Source organism: Podarcis melisellensis (assembly GCF_964234715.1).
Source record: "Podarcis melisellensis genome assembly, chromosome: 13".
Lineage (NCBI taxonomy): Eukaryota > Metazoa > Chordata > Lepidosauria > Squamata > Lacertidae > Podarcis > Podarcis melisellensis.
In genome coordinates this window covers 44,397,531-44,420,746 of record NC_138545.1, presented here as the reverse complement: position 1 = coordinate 44,420,746, position 23,216 = coordinate 44,397,531, and the positions used below count along the sequence as shown (strand labels likewise).

The 23,216-nt window shown below is 46.9% G+C and overlaps 1 protein-coding gene across 2 annotated transcripts in view; it reads right to left on the bottom strand.

Annotated features, from left to right (window-relative positions):
• The window catches only part of MARCHF10 (membrane associated ring-CH-type finger 10), a 35,792-nt gene extending 17,883 nt beyond the window's left edge, over positions 1–17,909 (bottom strand). Inside the window, exons 1-6 of one of the 2 annotated variants that reach the window (XM_081883962.1) lie at positions 17,862–17,909; positions 15,361–15,445; positions 8,062–8,167; positions 7,047–7,202; positions 4,170–4,347; positions 1,212–1,361 (exon numbers count right to left, since the gene is read on the bottom strand). In XM_081883962.1, the coding sequence (XP_081740088.1) occupies positions 1,212–1,361; positions 4,170–4,347; positions 7,047–7,202; positions 8,062–8,148 (571 nt within the window). In that variant the 5' untranslated portion in view covers positions 8,149–8,167; positions 15,361–15,445; positions 17,862–17,909. Of the gene's footprint in view, positions 1–1,211; positions 1,362–4,169; positions 4,348–7,046; positions 7,203–8,061; positions 8,168–15,360; positions 15,522–17,861 lie in introns of those variants that run through there. The other variant, XM_081883963.1, reaches the window with a different exon arrangement.
• Positions 17,910–23,216: the final 5,307 nt, after the last annotated feature.

The following is a 23,216-nucleotide window of genomic DNA, read 5'->3' as shown; positions in this document are numbered from 1 at the left end:
TGAAAAGACACAACTTCAGTTCCCTTCTTCACCATGAACTCACTGTATTGCCTTAAAACAAACCTTTCTGTTTGCCTCTTGCAAATTCATCTGTGTACAGTGTCTCTCTATGGGGCACTGCATGTAAGTGGCCTCTTTGGCTATTTCTATCGGCCCATATGGGACCAGCACAAGTGGCTGGGCCTGGTGAAATTTTAATTCCTTAACCCTATGGTTATGATTCGTGGGTTCCCACTTAATTTTATTTTGATTTTAAATGTGTTTCGAATTGTATTTTAAACTAATTGTTTGATTTTGTGTTTTCAATGTATTTTACATTAGCCGCCCTGAGCCTGGTCTTGGTCGGGGAGGGCAGGGTATAAATAATTATTATTATTATTATTATTATTATTATTATTATTATTATTATTATTGATACAAAACAGTGATGCCTTATTCATATTAGCTCTCATCCAGAATCAATATTTTGGGAACTTTACAAAAGGGGCCAACAAAGGGGGGTGGTAGAAGCAGTGGCGTAGCGTGGGTTGTCAGCACCCGGGGCAAGGCAAGTAATTTGCACCCCCTAACCCGTGGATTTGCGCCCCCTAACCCGTGGATTTGCGCCCCTAATCCGTGGATTTGCGCCCCCTAACCCTAACCCCAGATGTTGCGCCCGGTGCGGCCGGCCCCCCCTGCACCCCCCACGCTACGCCACTGGGTAGAAGCCTGTTTCACTTGTTTTAGCAGCTTCTAATAGCAGCTGCTTGGCCATTAATCATTTTAAGTATCTTCATGTGTGTGTTTGTGTATACAGACACACACACACGCACACACATGGCAGTGAGAACAAGCTAAGCCCCATTTCTTGTTCTCCTCTCTACATACATGGTAGATCATGCACATACATGGTAGAGCATGCACAGAGCCTTTCCTTGTCCACAAACGATGCCTTTGTATCGCTGGCGCTCCATGCACACTTTTTGACCAGCTGAGCTGTGATCTCTCAAACCACTTCAACAAAAGACCAATATCAAGGTGCAGCAGCTTTGATGTTCAAACCAAACTCTCCTTTGAATTCAATCTAAACAACTTCAGCTTCAATCAGGGGAGAACACGCTCACATAATAGTTTCACATATGCCGTGAAACAAAGATGGAGCTCTGGACCAGGGGTGCCTTCTATAAATAGGAGGTATAAACTTAATGCAATGTGGAAAAAGAGTTTCTCACCAGCACTCTTGGTAGTCTTTGCTATTCCGTGTAGCACTGGTGTTTTCCTCCCTCTTCCTTCCACTCTTTTCATATTCTCGGTGTCTGTGTTTTCCAGAAAACTTCTCTGGTTCAATCGCTGTCTTCTTGATAAAATTGGCTTCTGGAAAGCTGATAAACATTGTTTTATGCAAATTTTTTTTTTAAGGAACCTCTGGCTTATGAATCGTGGGTCCATGGAGACTAAGTTCTAAGAGAGCACAATATATGAGACTGCATAACATTTGCACACGGGACACGGCACAGGGAGTACATGTCTTAGCTTGCACTTTCTATGTGAAAAACTTCACTTTCTATGAGTGAATTTGCAAGGACTTGAAACTGTTCTCTTAAACCAACTGTGCTTTCTAAATCCTGGGTTTTTATTTCCTCCCTGCATGGTAATGCTAAAACAGAGGGGCAAGGTGAGTGGGGGCATGTAGAAGAATATGGTATGTTTCATAGCTATTCTTTTTTGTTACATCTTCCCCAAGGTGAGATACTCTTTCTCTAAGGTAAGGGGGTGAAAGACAGCAGAAGGTAAGGCAGGGGCAGTGTTTGAGCACAGTTGAAAAAAGCTTGTTTGAGACAGGCTGTCCACCTCAATTGTTCTAGTTACAGGTAGGTAGCCATGTTGGTCTGCCGTGGTCAAAACAAAATAAAAAAATTCATTCCAGTAGCACCTTGTTGTTGTTGTTTAGTCGTTTAGTCGTGTCCGACTCTTCGTGACCCCATGGACCAGAGAACGCCAGGCACCTCTGTCCTCCACTGCCTCCCGCAGTTTGGTCAAACTCATGCTGGTAACCTCGAAAACACTATCCAACCATCTCGTCCTCTGTCGCCCCTTCTCCTTGTGCCCTCCATCTTTCCCAACATCAGGGTCTTCTCCAGGGAGTCTTCTCTTCTCATGAGGTAGCCAAAGTACTGGAGCCTCAGCTTCACAATCTGTCCTTCCAGTGAGCAGTAGCACCTTAGAGACCAACTAAGTTTGTTCTTGCTATGAGCTTTCGTGTGCATGCTCACTTCTTCAGATATCTGTATCTGTATATGAAGAAGTGTGCATGCACACAAAAGCTCATACGATTAGCAAACTTAATTGGTCTCTAAGGTGCTACTTTTGCCAGTAGTGATGTATGGAAGTAAGAGCTGGACCATAAAGAAGGCTGATTGCCGAAGAATTAATACTTTTGAATTATGGTGCTGGGACTCTTGAGAGTCCCATGGACTGCAAGAAGAACAAACCTCTCTATTCTGAAGGGAATCAGCCCTGAGTGCTCACTGGAAGGACAGATCCTGAAGCTGAGGCTCCAATACTTTGGCCACCTCATGAGAAGAGAAGACTCCCTGGAAAAGACCCTGATGTTGGGAAAGATGGAGGGCACAAGGAGAAGGGGACGACAGAGGACGAGATGGTTGGATAGTGTTCTCGAAGCTACCAGCATGAGTTTGACCAAACTGCGGGAGGCAGTGGAAGACAGGAGTGCCTGGCATGCTCTGGTCCATGGGGTCACGAAGAGTCGGACACGACTAAACAACAACAAGGTGCTACTGGAAGGAATTTTTTTATTTTGTCCCCTCAATTGTGTTCACTCTCTGTGACACAGTCAAGTTCCACTGCTTCAAATTACCACCCCATCCCTCATCACAATTACACAATGAAATGAAACACTCATGTCAAACAGCACAGCAGTAAAAATCAATACTATTCCAGCCTTAAAACAAGCAAACTGATCAATCTAAAAGACCTGGGTGGATTTAAAGACACTAAAAATAAATAAGGCTTGACACCAGGCAATCCTCCCTTGTGAGGGAGTTCTAAAAATCGGACACTGCAGCTAAAAGGTCCCATCTCTAGCCTAACTTCTGGTAGTGATGATGGGGGAGCAGAGAAGAATCCCTGAGGATGAGCATAATACTTAGGCAAGTTCATGTGGCAGAAAGCCATCCCACAGGGGTCTCAAACTGTCTGGGGCAGAAGTTGAAACCAAACTTTGATTTGCGCTTGGAACTCCACTGGCATACATAAATTTACCACTCCTGGTTCCCAGTTAGCAATCCAATGACCGTGTTTTGAAGTATTTGTTGTTTCTGAACATTCATCAGAAACAACGCCCTGCGTAATGTACTGCAGCAGTCCATATCAAGCGTCCCCAGGGGATGATTAGCTGTGCCCCAGTTATCTCTGTGCAGGAGAGGTTGCCACTGGCGCAATAGCCTCAGGTGATGAAAGGGGCTTTGCATTTAAGGTTCCGCCAAGGAATCCAAAGACAGATCTAACAGCATCTCCTCCTGCAAACCTCCTCCTTCAGAGGGAGCTTAACTCTGCCTACAGCAGGATGAACAAAATATTCCAGTTCAGATACATCTGTCAGCAAGAGCAGCTCTGTAACATCTGTACTGAGCTGGGCTTGGCTGCCTTATTGGATTTGACTCTTTCGACTCCAATCCTTGCCTGCTCACCTAAAGATAAAGGTAAAGGGACCCCTGACCATTAGGTCCAGTCGTGGCCGACTCTGGGGTTGCGGCGCTCATCTCGCTTTATTGGCCAAGGGAGCCGGCGTACAGCTTCTGGGTCATGTGGCCAGCATGACTAAGCTGCTTCTGGCGAACCAGAGCAGCGCACAGAAACGCCGTTTACCTTCCCGCTGGAGTGGTACCTATTTATCTAGTTGCACTTTGGTGTGCTTTCGAACTGCTAGGGTGGCAGGAGCAGGGAGCTCACCCCATTGCGGTGATTCGAACCACCAACCTTCTGATCAGCAAGTCCTAGGTTCTGTGGTTTAACCCACAGCGCAACCCGCATCCCCTGCCTGCTCACCTAAATGTCTTCAAATATATTATGTCCTCTCTAGGACCCCCTTGAGCTTGTGAACATCACTGGCTCCAGCGCCACACATCAATTTCTTTCAATGAATAGCTGAGAACTTTCTCCATACACACCTGAAAAATCTTTTTTGGGGCCAGGTCCACTTTTTTCTGTTTTTTTGGAGCATGTGCTTGATTTCTGCTTCTGCTTAACAGATGTTTTGTCAATGGCAGGAAATTTAGCTTCTCCTTTGTTCCCAAGAGGCTTAATTGCAGATTTCAGTTCACATCCAGAAGATTCTTCGGAGGAGGTCTGCCAAGGCGAAAATTAGTTAATTTATTAACAGAATCTTCTTTACCAATGCAAAAGCTACATCCCAGTAGAAGAAGCCTCTTATTTTGCCTTCGATATCTAGGAGCTTACTGTGGCTACTCAGTAGTGAATAGTACTCTGTACTAAAGATGCCTGGAGAATTTATTTTTTGTGAATTCCAGTAAGACCTGACCAGATCCGCATCATCTGCACTAAATAAATTTTATCTCAAAACACACTTTTAAATGTGTATTTTGCTATCCTTTAGAGCTGAGAACTGTACCAGATCATTAAGAAAGTGCAAATGCCAATGGATAACATCATTATTATTATTATTATTATTATTATTATTATTATTATTATTATTATTATAAAATCTATACTGTTATTCATCTGAGGTTATCAGTTTAAGGCTTTATAGGTCAAAACCAGCACTCTGAATTGGGCCTGGTAGCTAATTGGCAGCCAATGCAGTCAGTCCAGGATCGGTGTAATATGTTCAAACCATCTTGCCCTGGTGAGCAACCTGGCTACCAAATTCTGCTCCAGCTGAAGTTTCTGAACCATTTTCAGAGGCAGACCTGCACACAACGCTTTGCAGTAGTCTAACCTGGAGGTTACCCAGAGTATAGGCAACAGTAATTAGGCTATCCCTGTCCAGATAGAGGCGTAGAAGATCCACCACCCAAGCCTCAAGGCCACCTAAGCCTCAAGCAACAGCAAAGGATCCAGGAGTACTTGCAAGCTACATACCCGCTCCTTCAGAGGGAGTGTAACCCTCAGGGACGCGGACTTATAAAAAATATTGGGGGGGCCCGGGAAAGCTCATGAATAATAAATAAGCTCATGAATATGCAAATAAAGTGGCGCCGCCTCCTCGTGAGCGAATAGGGGAGAGCGTGCTGCGCCTATTAATCAGCTCCAAAGGAAATTGGGTGCAGCTTTTGCTCGGGAGGGAGGGCAGGAGGCATGCAGCCCGCCCCTCCCTGTGCATTTTGGGCTGGGGGAGGGGCGGCGATGGCGCTCTGCTGGAGGGGCGCCGGATATTATTGGGGGGGCGGAGCCCCCCCAAACGAATTTTTGAGGGGGCTCGGGCCCCCTCAAGCCCCATGGAGTCGGCGCCTATGGTAACCCTATCAAGAGGAGGCAACCTCAAATCGATCTAACCTAGGGAACCAGCCACTAACAGTGTCTCAGTCTTAACTGGATTGATGGAAATGGATTGAAAGGGATCTAAAATATCAGTTTCCTCCAAGAGCGCCTGGATCTAGTCCACAACCACCTGCTCAAGAACCTTGCCCCAAAAGGGAGATAAGCAACTGGCCGTTAGTTACTTAGATTTTCTGAGTCCAGGGAAGTTTTCCTGAGTTGTTGTTGGACCACATCCTCTAGCAAGGAGGTATCAATCACCGCCGTAGTCCAGTCAGCTGTCCCCTCCCTCCTAGTTTTTATCAGCCAAGAGGGGCAAGGGTTCGGAACGCAAGTAGTCACCCTGATCAATCCAAGCACCTTGTCCATATCTTCCACCTTTACTAACTGAAACTCACCCAACACAACAGGACTAGACACTGTTCTGGGCACGCTTTGAGATTCATCTGCTATAACAGATCCCAGTGGATGCCGGTGATTTTGTCCTCAAAATGCTTTGCAAACAAGTCACAGTGAGCTACCATTGGTTCTACCACCTCCTTCGAGCCAGACTGTAAGGGGCTTCACACTACAGTGGAACCTCAGGTTGCGGACGTAATCCATGACGGAGACACGTCCACAACTCGCAGCGTTCATAACCTGCAGCACTGCATCTGCGCATGCACGTGATGCGATTTGGTGCTTCTGCGCATGCGCAAAGCGTGATTTAGCGCTTCTGTGCATGCACGGCGGCGAAATCCGAAAGTAACTCTTTCCGGTACTTCCGGGTTTCCCGCGATCCACAACTTGAAAACATGTCAACCAAAGCATTTGTAACCCGACATACCACTGTACCTGGAAAAGCTCTACTGGATGGCATAGTGAGAATGCAATGAAGCAGCAAAGTATGCCTTCTTTGCTGCCTTCACTGCCACTAGGTGGGCTGGATGATGAACCCTCACCAGTGTTCAATTGCATTCGATCAGATCTTTCCTCCACTCGCATTCAAGCCGAGATAGGCTTGTTTAAGGTTTCACGGTGTGAATAGATTAACTTTTACTCAGCAGTCAGCAGAGGGGTACTGTATTAAATTAGGCAAGTGTGAAAAATTAGCCTATTTCATTTTCAAAACTGTACAATGAATGCTTTGAAAAATAATGAATGCAGATGTTAAGGAAATAATAAAGGCTTTGCAAAGAGCAGATAAAACAGTAGATAGATATGTACATTTGCTTCCGAAGGCAAAGAAAAGCTAATTAAGTATATACTAGAGTATTTCTCCAAAAAGTAAACGCTTGATGAAAGCATATGAATAATCACCCAGTCTCCAGGATAAATATAAATGTTATACAGTGCATCTTATTTGTCACAGATACTTACATGGGAAAAAAATTAGAGAACAAATTCCTAGCAGCCATTTTTTTTCCTATTGAGCTCCTTTTCCTGATATGTTCTTTGTTTAACAACCAGATGGGTTGAGGCAATCCTGAACGCTGGAGTGGCTAGGGGGCATTATCAGATTACTCTTCTCTTGTACTTGATTTTTATCTCTGAAATTAACAAATAGCTACCTGTCTATTAGTGGGGACTCTGGAAATCCATGGCCTTTCATAAGTACGCACAGCAGAGATGGACGATATATTTGTCTGTCTCAGTTCTTGTCTGGCGTGTTGCTCTCGTTTCTTCTCAGACTGCTCTTTAGTCTGTTCTTGTTTTCTCAGGCAAGCCTAAGAAACAAGCACAACTTTGTATGAAAAGAGGTTTATGTGAGGGACTTAAAACAGTGCTGGATTTACGTATAAGCTGAACAAGCTATAGCTTAGGGCCCCACTCTCTTGGGGGCCCCCAAAAAATTAAGGGGAAAAAACCTGGATGTATATTTACAAAATATGAGATAAAAAACAAATAAAATAAAACCTACATACAGCAATAGTGTATTGTGTTGTGTAAGCTCCTATGATGTAAGTAATGGGCCCTGCCTGCTAGCATGCTCCCTAAAATATCACTAATTTGCTCTTTTCTATATACAGTGGTATGGGACGCAGGTGGTGCAGTGGGTTAAACCACAGAGCCTGGGACTTGCCAATCAGAAGGTTGGCGGTTCGAATCCCCGCGACAGGGTGAGCTCTCCTTGCTCGGTCCCTGCTCCTGCCAACCTAGCAGTTCGAAAGCACGTCAAAGTGCAAGTAGATAAATAGGTACCGCTCTGGCGGGAAGGTAAGCGGCGTTTCCATGCGCTGCTCTGGTTCGCCAGAAGCGGCTTAGTCATGCTGGCCACATGACCCGGAAGCGAGATGAGCGCCGCAACCCCAGAGTCGGCCACGACTGGACCTAATGGTCAGCGGTCCCTTTACCTTTACATACAGTGGTACCTTGGTTCTCAAACTTAATCTGTTCCGAAAGTCTGTTCCAAAACCAAAGGACATATAAAGGGCCCCATTACCTTCAGTAGCTAAGGGCCTCATCAAACCTAAATCCGGCCCTGGACTTAAATGATGGTGTACCTGATGAAGTTAGCCTCATCCCCCGTAGCTTTGTGTTTACGTTCTTCATGAAAATGGCAACACGGTGGATAAACGGCCCTACCTGATACTCTGAATCCATCTTGTGCTGCATCTCTCTCAGGTACTGAGCATCACTGATAAACTTCTGTCTTTCTTTTGCTTCGTACATGGCAGTACTTCAGGAAAACCTACAGATAAAACAGGCTGTCACAAAGCAGGTGTTGATCTTAGGGCATTTTCTCCCCTTCATAGTCAACATCTGATTATGATGGGATGCAAAAGCAGCTCCCAAACCAGCAAGATGATGTTATCCTTTAAATTTTTGGAAGCTAGCCACCAGATTCCTATTTAAACCAGAAAGGAAGCCCAACCTAAAATATAGCAATACTGTATTGGTAGGGTGTTTAGTGGTATTTTAAGGCTTAGAGATGGAGCGCAAATCAAAACCCATTTAAAAGAAAAATATGAGCTTGCAGTCTTTCACAGATGCATACACACACTAAAGCACAAAGCAGGGAACGCACAAGCACATTATTTCCTTATCTGAAAATAGTAATCTTGCTTTTGAAAGAAGTTACAAGGTGCATAATTACAGGATTCAGGTCAGTTCCAGGAATCAGCTCTGGCCTGTAAATCCACAAGTTGCAACCTGAGGCCAAAAGACTCAGTAGGCCAAGCCTATGGCATATACCGTATTTTTCGCCCCATAAGACGCACTTTTTCCCCTCCAAAAATGAAGGGGAAATCTGGGTGCGTCCTATGGGGCGAATGCAGGCTTTCGCTGAAGCTTGGAGAGCGAGAGGGGTGGGTGCGCACTGACCCCTCTCGCTCTCCAGGCTTCAGGAAGACATCCGCAGCCCGGGCAGCCCTGCAGGAGGTCCGGCAGGGATGTCTAGGCTGCGGATAGCAGCCTGCTTCCCGGAGCATCGGGCGCCCTGAAAGTAGAGCGCCCAGCGCTTCGGGAGCGCATCCGCAGCCTGGGCAGCCCTGTGGGAGCAGCCTGCCACCGGGCGGAGCACCCTGAAGCAGAGCGCCCTGTGCGCCGGGCAGACATCCGCAGCGTGGGGAGCGCTGCAGGAGTTCTCCACAGGGCTCCCCATGCTGCAGATAGCAGCCTGCCACCCGGCGGGCGGGGCGCCCTAAAGCAGAGCACCCTGTGCGCCGGGCAGACATCCGCAGCGTGGGGAGCCCTGCAGGAGTTCTCTGCAGGGCTCCCCACGCTGCGGATAGCAGCCCGCCACCCGGCGGGCGGGGCGCCCCGAAGCAGAGCGCCCCGCGCGCCGGACAGACACCCGCAGCGTGGGGAGCCCTGCAGGAGTTCCCCGCAGGGCTCCCCACGCTGCGGATAGCAGCCTGCCGCCTGAGGCAGACATCGGCCAGCCCCACAAGCTCAGGGAGGTGCAGCGCCCTTCCTCGACCTGGTTTGGTTTCCCCGACCTGCTTTTGGGGGGGGGAAATAAAGGGGAAAAAATTTCCTTTATTTCCCCCCCAAAAAAACTAGGTGCATCCTATGGGACGGAGCGTCCTATGGGACGAAAAATACGGTATATATGGGTGGCCTTAAAAAAACCCTGTGATTTCCTGAGCCAATATTTAGCTGGTTCCCAATAGGCAGTAAAATCAATTAACTCTAGATCTAAACTTTCATTAATATGTTGATGTCAGGTTAACAAAGGGCCAAACTTAATTTCCTAAATAAGACTGCAAGTCTAATGGCTGTCTGGGCTAAAACTTCAAAGAACGGGGAGAATCAAGATTGGGGGGGGGGACCTTTTTTCTCTTGAGGGTCACATTCCCATGGGGAGAATCTATCCCTAGCATTCAGGCTGCTGGTGGGTGGGGCTGCAGCCAAAAGTGGGCAAGATAGCCCTTTGCTCTCTGTTTCTGTTCCCCCTCCACCCCCTTTGTCTCTGCCACTCCCCTTTCGCTTTCTTTGATGTCAGCATGAAATGAGGCCTGCTGCTTGGGAGAAAAGCAATGACAAACCTAGACAGCATCTCAAAAAGCAGAGACATTAAAAAGCTGGACCATAAAGAAGGCTGATCGCCGAAGAATTGATACTTTTGAATTATGGTGCTGGAGGAGACTCTTGAGAGACCCATGGACTGCAAGAAGATCAACCCTATCCATTCTGAAGGAAATCAGCCCTGAGTGCTCACTGGAAGGACAGATCCTGAAGCTGAGGCTCCAATACTTTGGCCACCTCATGAGAAGAGAAGACTCCCTGGAAAAGACCCTGATGTTGGGAAAGATGGAGGGCACAAGGAGAAGGGGATGACAGAGGACGAGATGGTTGGATAGTGTTCTCGAAGCTACCAGCATGAGTTTGACCAAACTGCGGGAGGCAGTGGAAGACAGGAGTGCCTGGCGTGCTCTGGTCCATAGGGTCACAAAGAGTCGGACACGACTAAACAACAACAAACTCAAACCCACCAGTGATCAAGATAAAGTGTTTTTAATGTGGCATTTTAAATTGATGTAATTTGCCTTGCGACCTTAGGGTGAACAGTGGGTAATAAATTAACAATGATGATGGTGATTATAATTAATAATAAATGGAGGGTTATTATCAGTTTTGCAAGGTAAAATACATTTAGCAAATACTTATCAAAGATCACCCAGAGTGATATCCCAGGCAACAGAAGGCAGGTAATATGATTGACTCCATATTCTGTAGGGCATCATTTTGAAAACAGGTAAGGTCGAAAAGGATGCTGCTGTTTGGTTCCATGCAGAACAAACCTTATTTCTTATAATTAGAGTTTGTTTGTTTTTAATATAAGGAAAAATTAATTATTATCTATTCTGTGACATGAGTAGATGCATAAATTATACTATTTAATGCAGTACTTTTTTCCCTTAAAAAATATTTAGAGGTACTCCCATTTTCCTACTCATATTGAAATACTGCCCCTAAATAGGGCGAAACTTAGATTCACAAAATGTTTAGGGGTATGCGTACCCCTGCGTACCCCCCCCCCGAAAAAAGCACTGATTTAATGTATCTATGTCACAGCGTAGACGTATTAAGAATAACGCAGTTAATATAAAACTACTTCTATTCAATTCTGCCAAATAATTTATACATCTTGTAATTTATCCTCACAGCAAATGCAATGCGGGCAGAGAGAAAGCAATTCTGATTTTTTTATTTATTAAAACAATGTAGACTGCCTCCCATTTAAGGAACCCTGAAGCAGTTCACCCAATAAAATTCCAACACTAAAATGTTAAAGATATATAAAAATCAAATAAAGATTAAAATACACAATCTAGCTAAATAAAATCATCATCAAACCATAAGCAATGTCAAGGACGTGCACAATATGTGTTCTTAGCAGTCTTTAGCATCCTACTCTGGCTGCTTCCCATGTAGCCGTGGGAAGAGGGTATTCCAAAAAGAAGGGCTATATCTGTTGCATCTGTGTCACTGCTTACAGAGAAGGCCTGTTTCTAAGTCAGGCTAATATACCATTTATAAGAGAGTGAACACAAAAAGTCATTTCGTCCTAGGGACTTGCCATTTACCATGGCTGTGATATCCCTTGAATTGTATCAGCAACTATAACACCACCAACATTGTTCATTACACAACTGTTATGCGGCAATTTTTAGTGATGCCTTTAAGTCTCAATAATGCCGCATGAGAACAACATCCAGACACTGGCACCACGCTAGAGCAAGAATGCTCTCAATTAAATCATCTGTTTACTTAGGAACTTTTTCACAATCTCACAAGCCTTGAATTCCTGGCTTTGGGTAATCTGTGGTGTTTGCAGGGATTCCTGTGGTTCATTGCTAGTCTTAGACTTGTTCAGCTTCAGATCATTTCTACTGCTTCCTGTCAGCTTTTCCAAGCTGGACACTCTTCATTCAATAGATTATCAAATTATCCTTTTGTTGGGTTCCTGGACACATTGGGGTTAAAGGTGGTGAATGAGTTGCCCAGGCTGCCTGGATGGCAATTTATCTTGCCACCAAGCGGGTGGCGCTATGGGTTAAACCATAGAGCCTAGGACTTGCCGATCAGAAAGTCAGTGGTTCGAATCCCCGTGATGGGGTGAGCTCCCGTTGCTCGGTCCCTGCTCCTGCCAACCTAGCAGTTCCAAAGCACACCAAAGCGCAAGTAGATAAATAAGTACCGCTCTGGCGGGAAGGTAAACGGCGTTTCCGTGCGCTGCTCTGGTTCGCCAGAAGCGGCTTAGTCATGCTTATCACATGACCCAGAAGCTGTACGCTGGCTCCCTCGGCCAATAAAGCGAGATGAGCACCGCAACCCCAGAGTCAGTCACGACTGGACCTAATGGTCAGGGGTCCCTCTACCTTTACCTACCCAAGCATATAGGGATCATGTTGAGCAATTTTTACCAACATTTTCAAATCTAAACTGATGGCATAGCAGTAAATCTGTGGGAAAGCCAGAACGTCCATAAATTAACTATGTTTTTAAAGCAATATTTGGATCGTGACCATAGAGGGCAGTTGTCCTAGTTCAGCTACTTATTTGACATGCAATCCATATTCACCAGCAACTGAAGGGGGAAGCCTTACCAGAATGTAAAGTTCAGCCAACTTTTCTGCAGTCCCAGGTCCCTGATAATTGTCCCTAATAGGGCTTTTTATCTGGTAGCCCCAGATTGTGTAACTCCCAAGTTTTGTTCACCAAGCACCTGCATTATTATTTTTTAAGGCACCTTGCAAAATCTACCCTCTTCTCTCTAGCATGGATTGGCAACCAAGAAGTCTCAGTATCAAAACTGGGTCTGAAACCATTCTGAAATGGATCCACATTATTAAGTTTCATTTAAAAGTGTATTCGGTTCATCAGCCACCATCAATCTGAATACTATGGCCCACCCCCAGGCATATTTGAAACTGTCGTATGATTAACTAGGTCAGTAGGGTTTTCTAAAATGTGTTTGCCTCTGTCAAAGAAGGGGAAAGACCTCCTCTGACAAAGATGCTCTTTCTACCATGCTAATAAGGCTAGCCAATGTGCAATGACTTACTCTTCGTTAGCCAACAAGGGCAAGAGTCAAGAGGGCGTATTATGGCTCAGACTTCTTCAAGCACTTGTCTGCCTAAGTAGATAAAAAGCAGACCTTCCTGTATGTTTCATAATCCCTGCCCTAAGTTTGAACTGACATTTACATAGCTCAGGCTAAGTGACTGGAAGTGCTGAAAATACAGCCATACTGTGACAAGGCCTTTGAGACCAAAGAACAAATATCAAATTGCATCCCCCAGTTTCCATAAATGACAGCTGATGAATGCTAAGGTAAATCCATGCTTGGTATAATTAACTCTTTATGTTGTTGGTAAAAAGGGTAGCTATTTAGTAAATAACAGAAAAACATACAGGGATATAGAAGTAATGATTTTGGTTACTTTTGGCTGTTAGGTGTACTAATCTAATATAATGTGCTGAAGGTATTATTTCCTAGTTTTTACTTAACTTTAATTAACATTAACACATATTTGTAAGGTCTTTGCTTATTTAAAATGAAAAATGAAAAATAAAACCCTGTCTGGCATTATTTTGAAATGAAACATTAGCTCATTGGCAAGAAACATTCAGATTGACAAAGAGTTCAGAACTAAAATAACTGCCATGTCTGAGACTCCTGTTTAGGTAAAGTGATCTTAAGATATTCCTTTATTAACGGAAACTCAAACGATTAGGTGTTATAAAATGTACTTTTGTGTACATGACCCAGTAAACAAAAATACACGTGAAAGCAGGTTTCTCCACATAGAACTGGAACAAAAACTTAATAGCACATGTACAATCCTACGACTTTACTCCTTGAGTTACCCATGTAGTATTCCATGGGATTCCATATGGTAACCTATGAACAATTGCAGGGCAATCCTATATATGCTACTCATATGTAAGTTCCAGAGTTCAACGAAGCTCATTCCCAAGAAAGTGGATATAGTATTGCAGCAGTTAGTCACTGTTTCTCGGCAGTGTACAACCTTCTGCTGATCTCATGCTTCTCTAACTCAGAGCTGCAATGCTGTGATACTAAGATAATTTAGAAATGAAAAATGTTTAACCAAAAATATTTCCTCCACTTCAAGCAACTATGGAAAAGGAAACCATCGATCCATTCTCCTGCGCCTTAGTTCCGTTCCACGCAGTAAGGGTCATAGTTTGTTAATGGGTGCTGGAACCTCTGCAACTCGTTAATTGTTCCAATTTGCTTTTCTGTGCTCCTTAATCCAGTGGTTTTCAACCAGTGCGCCGTGGCACCCTGTGGTGCCTTGAATGAGGGTCAGGGGTGCCGAGGGCACCACTGGCCTCTGTCTCTCTTATTTTCCCTTCCTCCTCTGATACCCTCTTGCATCTCTGCCTCCCAAAGGCTTGCACAGCTGTTTTTTGCAGCAGCCCTAGCTACAAGCTTCCCAGGCACATGGTGCCTCTGGGGCCGGCCAGGGGTTGCTTCCCCAGGCCCCTGTGGGGCAGAGTGAAGAGGCACAACAGTGTGACGCGGCAGCTAAAAAAGCCAATGCAATTCTGGGCTGCATCAATAGGAGTGTAGCATCTAGATCAAGGGAAGTAATAGTGCCACTGTATTCTGCTCTGGTCAGACCTCACCTGGAGTACTGTGTCCAGTTCTGGGCACCACAGTTCAAGAAGGACACTGACAAACTGGAACTTGTCCAGAGGAGGGCAACCAAAATGGTCAAAGGCCTGGAAACGATGCCTTATGAGGAACGGCTAAGGGAGCTGGGCATGTTTAGCCTGGAGAAGACGAGGTTAAGGGGTGATATGATAGCCATGTTCAAATATATAAAAGGATGTCACATAGAGGAGGGAGAAAGGTTGTTTTCTGCTGCTCCAGAGAAGCGGACACGGAGCAATGGATCCAAACTACAAGAAAGAAGATTCCACCTAAACATTAGGAAGAACTTCCTGACAGTAAGAGCTGTTCGACAGTGGAATTTGGTGCCAAGGAGTGTGGTGGAGTCTCCTTCTTTGGAGGTCTTTAAGCAGAGGCTTGACAACCATATGTCAGGAGTGCTCTGATGGTGTTTCCTGCTTGGCAGGGGGTTGGACTCGACGGCCCTTGTGGTCTCTTCCAACTCTATGATTCTATGGCACCTTTATTTGGGGCAGGGGGGGCAGCTCAGAGACCAGGGCAGCAGCTGCGGCTGCCCAGAGGACTCCCAAGGAGAAGGGAGAAGAGAGGAGGTTGAGGGAACACTCTACAAGGGAGGGTTCGTAAAGGGGTGATGGGCTGCCGGCTCTGCAGGCAAGGGGTGACATAACTGGGCTCCTGAGCCCCACAGGGGTGCCAGAGGAAGAATTTAGTTGGTCAAGGGAGCCGTGGACCCAAAATGGTTGAAAACCTCTGCCTTACTCTAAAGCACTCACGCTCAGGATCACGGCAGCTGCTGTTGCCCTCTCATTGCGGCGCTCTACTGTGCAGAATTGGTTCTCTGGAGGCAGGTTTGCCACACTATGTACAACAAAAGGAAAGGGAGGAGGGAGAAGGAAAGGGAAACAGAGAGGGGAGGAAAGGGCATGGGAAAAAATGAAAGACGATTATATAAGACAGAAGGCAGATAGGACGTTTAAGTCAACCAGGTACTATGGTTCTCTGAAGTCTAAACATTCTGTTTCCCTTGGCTCTTCCAGTGACTTAACAATATTCTGAGAACTATGACATGTCACAGGTGGAAACAACTCCCCTAACAGATATTTCTGTCCAGAGTTACTAAACTGAGCAGGATGCTCAATAAACACTGCTATAAGTTGGCCCTAGAGATTACGGCAATGAATAATGCCATGAGAAAAAGACATACATTTTGCATCATAAAAATGTGACTATAACATGCAGGATAAGCACACCAAGAACTAGATAAAATTCAAGTTTATAAAGTTTGGAAATTGAGAATATTTGGATAGCGTATCTTGAGCCCAAGGAATTTAATTATCATGGGTGCTATCCATTTGGTAAGTCAATGCCGGCTCAATTAATACAAGTTTGTAGATACAGAATAGTTCACCCCTGGTTGCTGTATTGAAAGGTAATGGCTAGAGTTGTCACTAAATTAGTTGCAGAACCACTTTCAATGAGATAGAAATAACTCAGAAAATGAGATTTTAATAAGAACTTTACTAGTACAGAAAGACATTCCGGCAGCCATGGGTAGCAGAATTTGTGGTACAGTGGAGAGGATTTGGGGTCACTAAGTTTGCCAAAGAAGCAGGAAGTGCAAATCTCTCCTTAACCCCCTCTCCACTTTAACCAAGTTTCACCTTTCCCAAGGAAAACCCAGTTTGTTAAAAAGCTGTTGTGAGCTACCCTTTTGCAACGTATCTGGGACCCATTTGTGATATGAAACATCCTAAGTGGGCAGTAGCGTAGCGTGGGGGTGCAGGGGGGTCCGGCCGCACCGGGCGCAACATCTGGGAGTTAGGGTTAGGGGGCGCAAATCCACGGGTTAGGGGGCGCAAATACATGGGTTAGGGGGCACAAATTACTTGCCTTGCCCCGGGTGCTGACAACCCACGCTACGCCACTGTAAGTGGGGACACCTAGGCATATTAGAAGGAGAACCGCTGATTGTGCTCATATTTTACAGAACAGAGTTGCAGGGAGAGCCTGGGGTAGGGAGGAAGAGGGTGTCCAAGCTGCTTAGAAGATGGGAAGGCGAGTCCGTCCTGTACCAAATTGGGAAGGGGATTGAGTTTCCCTCACATATATAAAAATGGCTGCGTAAAAAACATTTTATATAATATAGGGGAAATGTGTAATTTGGACCAGAGGCTGCTCCCCAGCAGGGTGTATCTTTTATGTGTGTGTGTGTGTGTGTGTGTGTGTGCATGCGCATACACACACCTGTGTCTTTCTGTGTATGTGTGTGTGCCTGTGTCTGTTTGTATGTGTTTGTGTGAGTCCTTGCGCATCTGTGAGTGAGTGTGTGTGTCTGTGTGTGCCTGTGCCTGTGTATCTTTCTATATATGTGTGTGTGTGTACCTGTGTATGTCTGTGAGTGTGTGTTTGTGTGCATGTTTGTCTGTGTCCGTCTGTGAGTGTGTGCATCTGTGTGTCTTTGTGTGTGAGTCTGTCTATGTGTCTGTCTGTGTGCGTGCGTTTGTGTCTGTGTTTTAGAGTGTGTGTGTGTGCGCGCGCACACACACCTGTGTCTTTCTGTGTATGTGTGTGTGCCTGTTTGTGTGTGTGTGTCTGTCTGTCTGTCTGTGTGCTTGCGCGTCTGTGTGTGTGTGCGCGCGCCTGTGTCTGTGTATCTTTCTATACGTGTGTACCTGTGTGTGTGTGTCTGTGAGTGTGTGTCTGTGTGCATTCGTGTCTGTGTCCATCTGTGTGTCTTTGTGTGTGCCTGTGTCTGTTTTTGTATGTGTATGTCTATCTGTCTGTGTGCATGCGTTTGTGTCTGTGTTTTAGAGTGTGTGTGTGTGTGTGTGTCTCTGCGTGTCTGTCTCTGTGTGTGTGTGTGTGTGTGGTGAGCACCTGCTTGTGCCCACCTGTGCCTGGGTCTTCTTCCCTCTGCAAAAATCGGGAGCCACCACCAACATGACCATGGGGAGAAAAAACCTCCCCCTCAGCCGACTCCCCAGAGGAGGAAGAGGTCGGGTTAAAGCCGTGCAGATTTAAGAAGAAGGAAACCCGGGCCCCCTTCTCCCCGCGTGGGAGCCCTTCCTTCCTTGCAGGTGGGTGCGAGGGGGGGGGGAGGCAGAGTCAGTGTCTCCAATAGACGGGAATGGGGACGAAGATTTCCCGCGTTCGCCCCCCCGCAAACGGGCTGACGAAGGGGGGCTTGGAATTAATGTGGGGGTGTCGGTCAACCCCCCTCGCCCCACCCCCAAGGGAGCCCCTCCTTCCTTCCCTCCCTCCCTCCCCCCCTCACCTTTCCTTTCCCCCGCTGCCTCCCTCGCTCGCGCTCTCCTCCCTCCCAAAGCGCCGGCGGGCAGCGTCTCTCCCGTTTCCCTAGCAACCTCCACGGTTCCGGTTGGGAGGGGGCGGGGAGGAGTGCGCGCGCACGCGCGGGCGGGCGAGCGAGCAGGCGCGCTCCCTCCCGGCGTCAATACGTGAAAGCAGCACAGAGAGCTAGGAAAAAGAAAGAGAGCGGCGAGTCTGTCTGATAGGACTGCCGAGTTCACGTGGCATAAACATGATTCTTAGTCTTATTCAGGCCTCCCATGTGAAAACTGCCCTAAGTGTAATGCTTGTTACCATTATGACACGTACCTGGGAAGAAATCCCCGCTGAACTCTGTGGAACGATATTTCTAGACGCGTGTAGGGTTACTCTGTAATAAATCAGTGGAATAATATAAGTTTTTGGTTTGGGTGTGATGAGGTGTGTCCGTCTGAAAACGCTGTTTATTATTTGTTGGTCTGTGGTAAATTCATATACCGACCTTCATCAGTGCACCATAGGGCGGTCTAAAGCATAGAAACACCAAAATACATAAACAAACAATAACTCCCAAATCCACCCCACACAGAGAGCTTAAAAGGCCATAAAGGTAAAGGTAAAGGGACCCCTGTCTGTTAGGTCCAGTCGCAGACGACTCTGGGGTTGCAGCGCTCATCTTGCTTTGGCCAGCATGCCTAATCCGCTTCTGGCAAACCAGAGCAGCGCACGGAAACGCCGTTTACCTTCCCGCCAGAGTGGTACCTATTTATCTACTTGCACTTTGACGTGCTTTTGAACTGCTAGGTGGCAGGAGCAACGGGAGCTCACCCCCGTCGCGGGGATCCAAACCACCGACCTTCTGATTGGCAAGCCCAAGGATCAGTGGTTTAGACCACAGCGCCACCCACGTCATAAAAGGCCATAGATTGTGTAATTAGCCAAAGGCCTGGGAAAAGAGGGATGTTTTCGCCCAGCACCTAAAGATATGTAATCAAGACACCAGGTGAGCATCCCTGGGGAGAGCACCCCACAAGCAGGGAGCCACTGCAGAAAAGGCCCTGCTCTTGTGTTGCCACCCTCTGACTCTCTCCCGGAAGGGGGCACAGTGTCTCAGTGTCCTCATTATATAAACTACTAATCTGTCAACATAATATTGTATTATACCTTGTAATTGACATTCGCATCTGTCGGTCTTCAGAGACAGTGGGAGGGAGTGCGCCATCGGGGGTGAAGTCAAACCATTGGAGAGTTACAGCGCCTGCTGCAGCTGCAGAAACCAACACAGAAGAGACATGTTTTATTGCAGCTGCGGCAGATGAAAGCGTCTGGTTGCGCTGATGCAGGTGTAATGTGGCGTTTCTCTCTTGGTGTTCCTCCCAGTTGTCATGTCTCCTCAGTTCACTGCTGTGAGTACACAACCTGATTGTTTCCAGGCAATGCAGTGGTCATCTGCGAGGGATTTCCACACAGCAGGATTGATGTTGCCAGCCTTCATTTACCTGGGCATCCTGGTAAATGGGTGCTAGACGAATAATCGTCACCTGTTGATAGCGGACCATTCAAAATTAGATAGCACTCCTATCCTAGACCAGTGTTTCCCAACCTTTTTTGGGCAAAGGCACACTTGTTTCATGAAAAAAATCTCGAGGCACACCACCATTAGAAAATGTTTTAAAAATTAACTCTGTGCCTATATTGACTATATATAAAGTAACTCTCTTTAATAGGCATCAAATAAACACAAAGAAAGTATTTTATAATTCCTTTATTATGAAATAGTAAGTACCGTATTTTTCATCCCATAGGACGCTCCGTCCCATAGGACGCACCTACTTTTTTTGGGGGGGGGGAAATAAAGGAAAAATTTTTTTCCTTTATTTCCCCCCCAAAAAAATCAGGTCGGGGAACAGTGGGATGGCGGTGCTGCACCTCCCCGCTGTCCCCCGAGCTTGTGGGGCTGGCCCATGTCTGCCTGGCACGAGGGGCGCTCTGCTTCAGGGCGTCCCGGCATCGGGCGGTAGGCTATAGTCCGCAGCATGGGGAACCCTCTGTTTCAGGGCGCCCCACGCGCCCCCCGGGTGCGCAAGGCTTGCCAACACGAGCGCGGAGCACGGGGTGTCCTCCGAAGGGCGCCCCGTGCTCCGCGCTGCCAGCTGCCGCCCGCAAGCCTTGCGCTCTCGGGGGGAGATCCCCCGGGTGCGCAAGGCTTGCCGACACCAGCGCGGAGCACGGGGTGTCCTCCGAAGGGCACCCCGTGCTCCGCGCTGCCAGCTGCTGCCCGCAAACCTTGCGCTCTCAGGGGGAGATCCCCCGGGTGCGCAAGGCTGGCCAACACCAGCGCGGAGCACGGGGCGGCCTCCGAAGGGCGCCCCGTGCTGCCGGCTGCCGCCCGCAAGCCTTGCGCTCCCGCCGCCCGACTCGCCCGCCTCCCTCCCACGGCACACCAGGCAACGTCTCGCGGCACACTAGTGTGCCGCGGAACACCGGTTGGGAAACACTGTCCTAGACAAATAAGTGTGATTGCTTGGCCAAGAGCACCAGGAACTTGTAAATATTACTACAGTATTGTCTTACTTGATGGGTGTATAGTGGAGCTCAGGGAAGGGTGGGGGGCAAGCCCTGTACTCAGGTTACTGCCACATAGCCCTCCCCTTGTGTGATGTAACTATGATGTAGTTGTGATGTCGTTTTATGGGTGTTACTGGTAATTTTGGAAACTGATAGAAGTTTGAACCCTCCCTTGTTCTGGATTTCTTCCTACTTCTCCCATGTGGTGGGTGGAAGTGCTGTTGCAGCAGTCTTGTTGAATAAAGATCAAGCCTACTGGCTGCTGTTTTGCACCTATATTCTTGGCTAGCGTCTTTGTTTGGTAATCCAAAGTGAGCCCAAGGATTTTCCTACAACAGCACCCCTCTGTCTAAAAATACAGTGGAGTACACCTCCAGGGGTGAAGTCGAACCATTGTGTTAGCAGTACCAAAGTGGCGTCCTTGGGCGCCAGCCTGGGCAGCGCGTATGGAGGTCCTGGCATGCCCAGGCGACAAGACCCCACTCTCGGCCTCACCAATGTGGTTCAAAGGACAGCAGAGCAATACATTTGGCACCAGCCTGGCTGAAGGAGTTGACAAAAGGTGAAATATACTCGGAGTCGAGAGTGTATTTCATGCTCTTTATTCAGCTCATAGTGGTGAGGAGGAATGAATGTTTCCCCAAAGTATCTGCTTTATATACATTATTTACATAATGGGCTGCACGTGATTGGCTAATTCCGGGATTCTCCTGTAGGCCAATCAGGTTGTGGATTCACTTCCATCTGGAGCTGGATTGGGTGGCTCCTGCGGACCAATCATACTGCTGCATTGTTCTAGGACCAATCAGACTGCTGCATTCTGGATCCTATTGTTCTAGGACCAATCAGACTGCTGCATTTTGGATCCTATTGTTCTAGGACCAATCGGACTGCTGCATTTTGGATCCTATTCAGCTCAGTACATAACAGAAGGAGACGTACAAGGCGCCATCCAAGTGTATTAGAGACTCCACTCTGGATTTGTGTAGAGTTTGCTCTTCAGCCTTTTTTTTTCTGACAAAGATTTTCCTCCAAGGCAGTGGAGGTTTAGGATAAGAGTTTTGGGTGTTAGGGGAGATGTAGTACCTCTGAAGGGGGAAACATCCTGTTCCTTTTGTGGAAGTTTGTCCACCTTTGGTCTCTACTGTGCACTCAGCTCTCACCTGTCAGCATATAGGGTTGCCATATATCAAAAAGTAAAAACCAGGACACCTTGAAAGTTACTGAGTTATTTTGAAGGAATGCCGAAAACCCTGATTTTTCAATTTACTTCCCTAAGATCCAGGACAAAGCACCGCCTTTCAGAAATTTCTCCTGGAATTCAATTCCGCCTTTGAAATCCTGGTAATGTATGGCAGCACTAGCATACAATAGTAGCCAAGCCCCCGAGAAGGGCTTTGACAAATGACTAATAAGTTGATAAATGTCCTTCAGATGACAAATAAGAATAAATAAAATAAATAAGTATTTAACGGTATTGTGTGTGTGTGTGTGTGTGTATTTGCTGCAAGTTGCATGTGACAAGTGACTAATAAGCTTAATAAGTAAATAAATAAAAACTTGATGGTATTTTGTGTGTGTGTGTTTGCTGCAAGTCGCACAGAGACTTTGAGAAGATGAGCAACCAATAAGTTTAATAAATAAGTAACTAAAACAAACTATTTGATCCTGCTTCTGTTTTCATCCTGGGCGCTCACTGTGCTCCCCCAAACCCCGTGTATCTCCATTGCTTTCTATGGGCCCCCAAGCGCGGCGGGGTTGGATAGCCTGCTGAATATTGTCTCTCTTTTTTAACTCTCCGTTTCGTATTACTCTAACCTTTTTCTATCTCTGTGGCAGGATGCGCCTGGGGGCGGGGCTTACTCAGGAGGGCGGGGCCTCAGGAGCTGCACGCGGTGCGTCAGGTAGGAGCGATGAGCCAATCAGAGAGCTGGGCGGAGACAGCGCCGCGGGGGCGGGGGGAAGAGGAGCGAGCGAGCTGGGAGTGAAGTGGAGAATCTTGGACGGGAAGCATCGCGTTTTGATTGCTGCTCGAAGGCTTGCAGCGCAGACGTTTGCGCAAGTCAGCCGTCGTCATCATCGCTACGCAGCCAGGGACCGATGTGCAGCTCAAGTGCAGAAATACGGAATGCGGAACGAATTCATATATCTCACCTGGGATTATTAGGTGGGAAGGATGGGATGAGAAACGAAACTTCCAAAGAACCCCTTTTCTGCTACGCATAGCCAACCCCCCCGCTGAGTAACACTTTAAAATAAATTTGCAAATGTGCTAAAATCAAAGAAGACAGCAAAATAAATAAATATTTATTTCCTCAGGGTGCCCACTTATCAACAACCCAAGCAATTCATTCCAAAAGGTACTAGATAGACATTTAGGCGGGTGGTGCTGTGGTCTAAACCACAGAGCCTAGAACTTGCCGATCAGAAGGTTGGTGGTTCGAATCCCCACAACGGGGTGAGCTCCCGTTGCTCTGTCCCAGCTCCTGCCAACCTAGCAGTTCGAAAGCATGAAGTACAAGTAGATAAATAGGTACCGCTCCAGCGGGAAGGTAAACGGTGTTTCCGTGTGCTGCTCTGGTTCACCAGAGGCGGTTTAGTCATGCTGGCCACATGAACCGGAAGCTGTACGCCGGCTCCATGGATTAGTTGGTAGTTGTTGCTCTGGGCTGTTTTTGTGCAACCCTGTTTATTGCTGGAACAGGTAGCAGAACATGGAACCTGTGCAGATTTCATGAGTCTGCATGGTTTCCTCCTAGCCCTGTGTGACTTGTGA